Below are 11,246 nucleotides of genomic sequence, written 5' to 3'. Positions count from 1 at the left end.
TGGCCTGCTGTGTTCATCCAGCTCTACACCTTGTTATCACAGTATGAGTTTGAATCCTTTTCCTGTTTTTTGTACTGATATCTTTCCAACCTTTTTAGCTATTGCTTTTATTTCTTGTTTGATAAACATTTTATCCTTTAAAGCACAATTGCAGACTCTTATGATGTGTTCTGTAACTGATCTCCATGGTTAAAAAATAACAAAGTTAGGCTCTTTCAAGCCATGTTTTACCATGGGATCTGACTTGTCCCATGTTAACATCAGCTGGGATCATAACCCTGCTCTAAACCTGATCTTACATGTTTCTTTAGTGTCTCTCCTACCAACCGTTGCGCTGTCTCTGAGCTGATCTTGTCTGTGAGACTATCTTCTAATCTCTTGACCCTTGTTGTTGAACTGCTGACTTCCAACCTTCCTTCCTTGGCCCAATATTAAATGAGTCCATGCTTTTTGGCTTGGTTATGCTCCCTTTCAAATCCCACCCTCAGCTCCCATATGCTGCCCTAGTCACATACATCTGAGGATGTTGCATTGTCTATACTGATGGCACTAAACTCTAGCTCATTACTGTCTTCATGCCTTGGGCATTATGAGACTGCTTATCTGAAATTTAGTTAGGGAGGGGCTGCAATTTCATTTTGTTTCACTTTAAGGAGAAGGCAAAAGCCATTGTATTTAGCTGCCCAACAAACACAATACTCCTCATTCCAATTCCAAGCCCCAGCCACTGTCTCAGGTTACATCAGACTGTTTTTATTTAATTCCCTGACAAGTTATGAGCATCACTAGAAAGGCCACCTTCTTGAATCACTGCAGTACAGAGTGCTAATAGGTAGAGAGTTCCAGATTTTGTCCCAGTGATTAGGAAGGAACAGTAATATATTTCCAGGTTTCTTTAGTTTGTGACTTAGAGTGGAAGTTGCTGCTGGTGGTGTTTGAATGATTGCATTGCCATTGTCCCTCTACTTGTTAGAAGTAATGGGTTGGGATGTGCCATCAAAAAATAGCCTTGGAGTGTTGTTTCAGTAAATTTTGTAGGTAGTGCACATTACAATTAGATTGCACTAATGGTAGAGGGAGTATATGTTTATGGTGATGGATAACATGAACACTTGGTCAAGTGGACTCATTTGTCAAGACTGAATCTAAACCCTAGGCTCGATATATAAAGTAGTGGTTTGATAAAATTGAGTGTCTTTCTTAAGCATTTCAAAAGGCACTTAAGAGTGAGCCACATTGTTTTGGGTCTGGAGCCACAGTTAAAAGGCCAAACCAACCATTGACGTCAAATTTTCTCCCCTAAAAGACAGTAGCAAAGCAGTTGAACTTTTATAAAAATATAACTTCATGACGACTATTAATGGTGCAAGCTCTTTATTCAAGATGTATTTAAATTAGCAAATTTGTATATTACAGCAGTGAGATTTTAAACCACTTCCAGATTAATAGCCCGGACTATTGAATTACAAATCCAGTAGTAGAACCATTATTCTACCATATTTGAATAATTGCATACTTTGTTCAACTTTGGTCTCCAACTTGAGCTGAAGTTAACTCCAAACCCAACATCTTCCCCACTAAGATTGCTGCCTCCTTCCATCTCTGTAACATCACCTAAATCTGCTCAGCCTAGGTGATCTGCCATGGACACTCTCAGCCAGGCCTCCGTCAATTTCAATTACTCCAATGCTGTCCTGACCAGCCTCCCATTTCCCGCCCACTGTAAATTCCAACACATGCAAAACATTTCTGCCCCTGCCCAATCTCAGACCAGGCCCTGCTCATTCACCATGCCTGTGACATCAATTCAATCTGAATTGGATTGGTTATGTAAGAGCCAGACAATGATCTCTCCCAGATTGTTAGGTAGGTGATGCAGTTGAAAATCTACGCCAATACCTTGCTATTTGAAAAGATAAGTTAGTAGCCTCTTCTTCAAATCTAGATAACTACAACTCAGGAGAAAGCATTAATAATTCAATATGTTGGCATACATTCATGTAAGATGAGACACATTTCATTGAAAACTTAGTTTTGTTTGATACTGTACATTTTCTATTTATTTTAAAAATCATTAATAACCTGCTGATAGAATTTTCTTGCTTATAACAGTACAAGTTAAATAAAATGAGATTGTTGTACAAAGATCTTTGAATCTATCTCTACTCAGGGGGCACATTAAAATTAATGCAAAGCCAAAGATCTTTGCAGCATTTTACTGCAATGTTCAGTCAATAGCATTTCCAAATAGTAACTCATAGAGTCATAGAATTATACAACATGGAAACAGACCCTTTGGTTCAACTCGTCCATGATGACCAGATATCCTAAACTGATTGAGTCCCATTTGCCAGCATTTGGCCCTGTCCCTCTAGACCCTCATGTACCCATCCAGATGCCTTTTAGATGTCATAACTATACCCGCCTCCACCAGCTCCTCTCACAGCTCGTTCCATACATGCACCACCCTTGGCATGAAAATGTCGCCTTTCAGATCCCTTTTAAATCTTTCCCCTCTCATCTTAAACCTATGACCTCTAGTTTTGGACTCCTCTACCCTGGGAAAAAGGTCTTGACTATTCACCCTATCCGTGCCCCTCATGATTTTATAAACCTCTATAAGGTCACCCCTCAGCTTCTGACACTCCAGGGAAAAAAGCCCCAGCTTATTTAGCCTGTCCCCACAGCTCAAACCCTCCCATCTCAACAACAACTTTGTAAATCTTTTCTGAACCCTTTCAAGTTTAGCAACATCCTTCCTATAGCAGGGAGACCAGAACTGAACACATTATCCAAAAGTGGCCTCATCAATGTCCTGTACAGCTATGACATGATATCCTATCTCCTATACTCAATGCACTGATCAATAAAGGCAAGTATGCTAAACACCTTCTTCACCACCCTGTTTACCTGTGCCTCCATTTTCAAGGAACTATGCACCTACACCCTGAGATCTTTTTGTTCAGCAACTCTCCCCAGGGCTCTGGCATTAACTGTTTAAGTCTTGCCCTGGTTGCTTTACCAAAATGCAACTCCTCACTTTTATCTAAATTAAACTTCAATTAAAACAGCTCGGCCATTTGTTCATCTGATTAAGGTACCATTGTACTCTGAAATCATCATCTTCACTGTCCACTACTAACCATACCTCCTATATATTTTTTTTATTTATTAACGGGATGAGGGCATCGCTGGCTGGGCAGCATTTATTGCCCATCCCTAATTGCTCAGAGGGCAGTTCAGAGTCAACCACATTGCTGTGGGTTTGCAGTCACACCTAGGCCAGACCAGGTAAGATGACAGTTTCCTTCCCTAAAGGACATTAATGAATCAGATGGGTTTTTCCAACAATTGGCAATGGATTCATGGTCATCATTAGATTCTCAATTCCAGATGTTTTATTGAATTCAGATTCCACCATCTGCCATGGTGGAATTTGAACCCAGGTCCCCAGAACATTATCTGGGTCTCTGGATTAATAGTCCAGTAATAATACCACTAGGCCATCACCTCCCAAATCATTTATATAAATGACAAAAAGCAATGGACCCAGCAGTGATCCTTGAGGCACACTACTGGTCACAGCCACCAGTCTGAAAAGCAACCATCCACTTCTACCCTCTGTCTCCTACCTTAAAGATAATTTTGTATCCAATTGGCTAGCTCTCCCTGGATTCCGTGTAATCTAACCTAGCTAACCAGTCTATGCAAAACCTTATTGAACACTTTGCTGAAGTCTACTGCTCTGCCCTCATCAATCTTCTTTTCTCGCTACTTCAAAAAAATCAATTTAGTGAGACACGATTTCCTACACATAAAGCCATGTTTACTATCCCTAATCAGTCCTTGTCTTTCCAAATGCATGTAAATCTCGTCCCTCAGAATCCCCTCCAACAACTTACCCACCACTGAAGTCAGGCTCACTGGTCTATAGTTCTTGTAATATATTTCTGAATTAATGTGAGTTCCTGTTACTGATAATTAGTGCTCAGACTAGAGTGTGTTTTCACATCGGAGAGTGTAAAAACATTTGTACAGAAGAAAGATTTCTATAAAGAATATTGGCTCACAATGTTTTGTGCACAGTATCATACAATAGAGAGACTGATGTGCTTCAGAATTCAAGCGCCTGTTTCCACTTGCAATTGATTAATTCTGCCAAAGATATATTATCATTTGATTGAAATCCCTCTTCACCTACTTTGAAAAAAAGTGAATTGATTAGGTAAGAGCAATTAGTTATAAGTTATTATCGAAATCTGTATCCTATTATGGAGAATAAATATATGTGGCTTAATAATTATTCCTTAACCAACACTCATCAAAACAGATTGGTTACTTATTTATGTCGTGGATGGTTTTAGGACCTATTGTGTGAGGACTTCAGGACCCTGGAGTAACCTTGCTGATGTTGTTATGGAGGAGCACATCACTGAACATAAATAGCACAATATGGATGGAATTAGAACATTCTAGAAGAATAGATCACTACTATACCAGGCCACTGGACTACAATATACTGCTCCCTGGAATGAAAAAGAGCCTTAAAAGCACTTGGATATGTACACAAAAAGCAGAATTCTCATCTACTCTAGCTATAAGATCTGAGGAAGGGTCACTCAACCTGAAACATTAACTCTGATTTTTTTCTTCACTGATGCTGCCAGACCTGCTGAGCTTTTCCAGCAACTTCTGTTTATGTGCTATAAGATCAGAGTTAGGTTTCGCTATGATTACCATGTATTTTGTATTAATATATAATAAATTGCCTGAAAACAGTTCTCAATTTTATCAGACATCACTTTTTAGAACATTTAACTAACCATACACAACCCAAAACCACCTCACATTTGCTTGTGAAAATACTCCCAATAGGTGTAGGAAGCTATGTGTTTTGATGTGTATTTTACAGAGGAACATTTAACGTGCAAAGAAGCATGAAAAATGTCAAATCTCTATTTTGTTCTGTTTCTTTTCTCTTTTGACTTAGTTGGTGAGAAGACATTGTGCCTGGTGCCCCAGTATGTTCATAAAATTGAGAAGGAAATTCTTCCTTAATTTTGATTTTTGTAATGAAGGAAATCCAATAAGAAGTGCAGTCAGGTTTGGCTGAATTTATGGAAAACTAACAGTATCTTCAAATGCAATTGACAGGAAGACGTGATATTAACTTGCCTGGTAGCAATCGGAAGGAAATAAGCACACAGGTTCCAAGTCAGGAGTCTTACAGGACCAGAGTTATTCCATCAGGAGCTTACAGGAACATACTCCATTAGGCTAATTCTGTCAGTAACACCAATCATCTGCTGTACCAGCTTAGTCCAGCACCCTCCAGATTTGCTTCAGCACTTCCCTGCTTGAATATCGCTTTGAAGTGACAAGTGAGGCCATCATCCACGCTAAAAATTGTTTCTGACCACACCTACTTTAAAGATTTGTATTTATATAACATCTTTCCAAATCCAAGAAATCCAAAAGCATTTCACATCCAGTGATTTCTTTTAAGAAATGTAGTTGCTCGGAGTAAAAGCCTCAACCAGCAATTGAAAATTACTGGATAGTTCCGTTGTTTGTAATCTTGAGTAAGGGATAAATCAGGCCACAGCATAATTTTGCTCAATTTCTTCAAGATTCCGTCATGGAACCTTTTGCTGCCCATTCACCCACTCATCTACTCCTCCGTTCATTAATCCATTCACTTGGGACCTTTTAAAAACTTGCCCAAAAAAGGCAGCTACTGTTGTGAAAAGGGGCGTGTATCATCTTCATCAATCTTTTGCACTCAACAATCTTCTCCGTGGATGCTGGTGCTGACCCATCAATACCTCCCTGCTGACTAATCACAAATGTCACAGAGATCATAAAGCAAAGTCAATGTGTGGAGCAATATAAATAACATCATGTTTGGTGAGTGTAGTAACAGTTGGGACATCCTAAGAACATTTCACCCCACTAATGCTTGATAGAAGGTCAATCAGAAAATATGTCTCGTTGTCTTAGTTTATCCAGCTTCAGAAAACCAAAAGCAAAAAGAAACAGTTTATTTAAAAATCTGATATACTACTTCCTGCAAACTCTGATTACACTGGCTTATTGTTTTTCCAGACTTATATATTCAAATTGGTTGGATTCAATTGAACGTCCAGCAAAAGATTCAGGAAATAATTTTTAATGGGAAATTAAACTTAGGGGACAATTTTCTCCGCCCTGGAGATGGAGGGAGAGGCAGTGAGAAGGGAAAATATTTGAGCAAGTCCTTTGAGTATAGGAGAATAGGAGTTGGGAAGTCATGTTGAGGTTGTACAGGTTGTATTGGTGAGGCCTCTTCTGGAATACTGTGTCCAGTTCTGGTTTTCCAGTTATAGGAAGGATATTATTAAGCTGGAGAGGGTTCAGAAGAAATTTATCAGGATGTTGCCGGGAATGGAAGGCTTAAGTTATAAGGAAAAACTGGATAGGCTGGGACTTTTGTCACTGGAGCGTAGGAGGTTGAGAGACGAACTTATTGAAGTTCATAAAATAATGAAGGATATCAATAGAGTTAATGGTAGTTGTCTTTTACCTAGGATGGTGTTTTCAAGACTAGTGGCACATTTTTAAATGAGAGGAGAAATATTTTAAAAAGACGAGGAGCAAATTTTTTAGACAAAGGGTGGTTGGCATGTGAAATGTACTTCCTGAGGATGTGGTGGATGTGGGTACAATTACAACCTTTAAAAGACATTTGGAAAAGTACATGAATATGAAAGGTTTGGAGGGATATGGGCCAGGAGCCAGCAGTTGGGACTAGTTCAGCTGGGGATTATGTTTGGCAAGGACTAGTTGGACCAAAGAGTCGGTTTCTGTGCTGTATGACTCTACGCCTCTATGACTCTGGAGAGAAACTCTGTTGCTTCTCAGCACTTTATTAAGTTATAAGTGAGAAGGTACTTTATTGACGCAGCACCAATTAATGTCCTAAGGGATCAGTTAAGGGGCTCAAATCACTACCTTCCTGATCATGTATCTCCTCAAACAGCGAGAATGTCGGTTAGTTTAATGACTGTGAAATCAGAGTAACCTTATTACTGATCACACAGTGTGGAGCTGGAGGAACACAGCAGTCCAGGCAGCATCAGAGGAGCAGGAAAGTTGACGTTTCGGGTCAGGACCCTTCCTCACTGAAACATCAACTTCCGTGCTCCTCTGATGCTGCCTGGCCTGCTGTGTTCCTCCAACTCCACACTATGTTATCTCTGACTCCAGCATCAGCAGTTCTTACTATCTCTAAACTAATAACTGTTTTTGGGAGGGATCTACTTGTCCAAACTGGGGGCAGTCGGAGGCATGGATGTGGGGAGGGGAAGATGGATGGTCTCTGAAAGCCACTCTCTGCCTTTGTGTGTGACCCCTTTACCCTGCTCCCTATGAGACCACTCCCCCACCCCCCGCAACCTTGCGAGAACAGTGTAAAAGTAATTCGCCTTCTTTCAGCTGGATCCCTCAAGGAGTAGACTTTGATCTAGAATCCAGAGGTTGCTGGTCTCTGATTGGCTTGTGGCTTCTGGCGTCCTGGACACCAGTTCTGAGGCCTGTGATTTGCCAAGAAACTCACCAAAGTTTGCTTGAAGCTCTTCATCAGCTGATTGGTTGGTGATTGGTTGTGTCTGATTGGTTGATGATTGGTTGTGTCTGATTGGATGGGCTGCCACCTAACATGCTCGCCCCTACATTTTTAAAATGAATGGGGAAATTCCACCTTCAGTCAGTTGGATTTCATTGGTTTCTTTTTTCTTAATTGCAGATGGACAAATTGTGTTACAATCCAAATGAAATGCAATGAATAATTAGGAATAAGAGAAATCAATATATTTTCAGCAACTGTGTTGGGCTTTGTTAACTATTCCATTTACTTTATTCATTTAGATTCCAATGCAATGATATAAATTTTCTTTAGAGTCATTGCACATATAGCTAAGTCTAGCATCTGTTTAATTATTTTGTCTTACTAGGTTGTTGGTGTCGCTCAAGCAATCAACAAAAAATGTGGAACAAATGGAGCATTCACCAAAAAAGATGAGAAGGTAAAATAAATGCAACAATTTAAGTCTGATTACTCATTCTGTTGAAAAGTAACCTTTGATCTGTTTGAATGATAAGGAATTACTATACAAAGAGACTAGGCCAGATGACTTATTTCTAAATTATAGATATATTCCAGCAATATTGTGCCAAGTCCCTTGAATGAACAGCATAATAGGATCACTTATTACATGCTGGATCCATGGAGGATTTTTTGGGTAAATCAGTAAGGTTTCTTTATATTTCTATGTAACACAAATGAAATAAATGAAAGCAAATATATGCAAAGCTCATTTAAAAGGAAGAAAGAAGGATTTATTTTAAAAGCAGTTTAACTTTTATGATGTGTCTAATCTATTACAGTGGAAGTATGATGTAATGCAGAGGCTGGCGTCCAAGAAATGAAACTGTGTTATAGTCAGACTATGTTCCAGCAGAACTTTACAAACAGTCAATTAATGTTTAAATCGTCTTAACCTCTTTTCAGCTGATGCATGATATTGCTATAGAATCCATCCTATTAATCTATCACTGAACTTATCTTTAAACAATTTACTGTTATAAATAGACAATTCATTGTTTCATTGATGAGTGCATCTTCCCAGAATCACCTCTTCAGTTATTACACCCCTAGTTCACTATGGGGGAGATGATACTATCTGTGAGGTGAGATGTATAAATAATAGTTAGAACTTTCATTTTATAGTAAAATGAGCTTTGACACTAAATGCTGCAGTTGGACAATCATTTTGACAAGAGGGTAGGGAGTTGGTACAACAGTGTGGTACTATTTCAGTCATCATTACAAGACAATTGTGAGAAATTTAGTGCAGTAACAATCAAGAAAATAATCAAGTCAAATGATGTGTACTTCTAAGTACCTATATAATAGAGGTGTGATTACAGTTTGTGTCAGAGGATAGAAGAAGTCCTGAATTTGTTGCACTTTCACTAACCAATATGGGATTTATTTTGGTAGCCATGAGATCCCGGCACTAAAAATGAATTGGTTATACATTGGTTTACATTATATTGGTCTTCCACTGCATTTCTCATTGTTGCATTAGGCCTGTAAATACCGGCTTTATGTTAAAGTGCCTCCGTGTTTTGTATCTTCATTTTTGCAACAAATAAAATAGATTACAGCAGTAATCTACACTCAAATTTAATTGTACAGAATTGAAATACTACTTGCCAGCGAAGTCCCAGTTGTTTGGGTTATGTATTAACTGTATAATTCCTGGGTACACAAATGTAAATTTTCAGAGTTCGTTGAGCTGCTACAACCTTGGGTTTACTTTGTCTCTCTCCTTCTTCTCCATTTGTTTTCCACTTAACCCTCCACAATTGAATATATTGGAATGTACTGAGATAGAGTTCCATTATGGTGATAAGCACCTAATGTATTTTCTCAAGTGGGCAATAGGTAATATTTTTGAGTTCCAATAATTCAGCATAGAATATAAGCCAGTGGTTGAGTAAATGCATCCTTGTGAATGGTAGAATCGTGAAATATTACAGTGCAGAAAAAGACTATTTAGTCCTTTGTAACCTGCCAATTTTTGGAAGAACTGTTGAACTTTGGCCCGGTTCCCAGTTATTTTGAGTTGTATATAGATGCGATGAGTGAGGTGTTTACTTGTTTTACTGATTCAGATGGGTATTACAGATCCCTTGTATAATTCAAAAAAGAGCAGGAAGTTTTCTACCACGTTAATTTTGAGGGCAAAGTTTGTTAATCATAGAATTCCTACAGCGTGGAAGCAATTCCACAACACCTCTCCGAAGAGTATCCCACCACCCGTCCTGCCTTATCCCTGTAACCCTGCATTTCTCATGGCTAACCTACTTATCCTGTGCATCCCTGAACTTTATGGGGCAATTTAGCATGGCCAATCCACCTAACCTGCACATCCTTGGACTGTGGGAGGAAACCAAGCCCCTGGAGAAAACCCACACAAACATGGGAAGAATGTGCAAACTCCATATGGATAGTCGTCCAAGGGTGGAATCAAACCCACGTCCCTGGCACTGTGAGGCAGCAGGGCTAACCACTCCTCCACTGTGCTTTCTTAGAAAAGATAGAGGGCAAAGGGAGCACAACTTGCTTGAAATTGACCTTCTGCAAGTTCCAATTTGCATTGGGCACACTGAATTATAGAAGCATGCATTGATATTCTAACCAACATACTTGACTCAATCAACAAAGTGAAAAACAGAATAATGCAATTATTCTTAATTAGATCCGCATGCAAATCATACCTAATATTTGAAATATATTAAGACATTCTTGAGATATGGTACTGTGCTATATAAATGCAAGATTATTATTGTTGCAATTAACATTCGGCTGCGTAAATATCTCTCTAATAGGAATATAGATTAATTCCAGAAATGAAAGGCTTGTCTTATGAGGAGAGATGGAATTCTTTAGCCCTATACTCAATAGAGTTTAGAAGAATAAGAGGTGACTTCATTGAGGTACATAAGATGCTAAATGGGATTGACAAAGTAGATATAGATTGGATGTTTCCCTTTGTAAGGCAATCACTGCAATGACAGATCACAGGTTTAGGATAAGGGATGGCAGAGATGAGGTGGAATTAATTCTCTCAAAGGCTAGTGAATCTGTGGAATTCATTACAGTGAATAAATTTAAGGAGGAGATTTTTATATTAACAGTTTAAAAAGTTATGGCAAGCAGTGGAAAAGTGTGGTTGAGGCCGAGATAAGATCAGCCATGATCATAATTAAATGGCAGAGCAAGCTCAAGGGGCTGAATTGCCTACTCCTGCTCTTAGTTCTTATGTTCTTATATGGGATCCAAACACTCTTGAGGGAAGTTTTGATAAAAAGAAGCGGGCTAGAGTTATGCAGAGTAGGTTAGCATCTCATAAATCTGATTCTGACTGCAAATCTGTCTCCAACCTGCAGCTTTATTTGAGGTCAAAAACTCCAAGAAGGGTGGATGAAACTTGAACTATGACAATGAAATTGAAAGCCTCGTTGCCATTCGGCTTTTTAACATTTGTTCTGGTCAGCTGGGCCTCGAGAGTATCAATTAACTCTTTTCTAGATGATGTTTCTAATGAATTACTCATTGGATTTTATTGAGAATGCCTTCTGATGCTTAGTGGTAATATAAATTCAAATATTTGGTTATAATTTGGAAAATAAATATCTTT

General features: G+C 38.8%; 1 protein-coding gene across 4 annotated transcripts in view; it reads left to right on the top strand.

The window, feature by feature from the left end:
* The window catches only part of pde5ab (phosphodiesterase 5A, cGMP-specific, b), a 167,801-nt gene that overhangs the window by 93,576 nt on the left and 62,979 nt on the right, over nucleotides 1-11,246 (top strand). For all 4 annotated transcript variants that reach the window (XR_007262654.1, XM_048600064.1, XM_048600054.1 and 1 more), the window contains exon 4: nucleotides 7,992-8,063. Coding sequence is in view for 3 of the 4 variants with exons in the window: in XM_048600064.1 (XP_048456021.1) it covers nucleotides 7,992-8,063 (72 nt within the window). In the remaining variant the exon portion in view is untranslated. The remainder of the gene's footprint in view (nucleotides 1-7,991; nucleotides 8,064-11,246) is intronic.

The sequence above is a fragment of the Rhincodon typus genome, chromosome 1, assembly GCF_021869965.1.
Source record: "Rhincodon typus isolate 14 chromosome 1, sRhiTyp1.1, whole genome shotgun sequence".
NCBI lineage: Eukaryota > Metazoa > Chordata > Chondrichthyes > Orectolobiformes > Rhincodontidae > Rhincodon > Rhincodon typus.
Note: the sequence above shows the minus strand (reverse complement) of the source record. Positions and strands in the feature narration are given on the sequence as shown.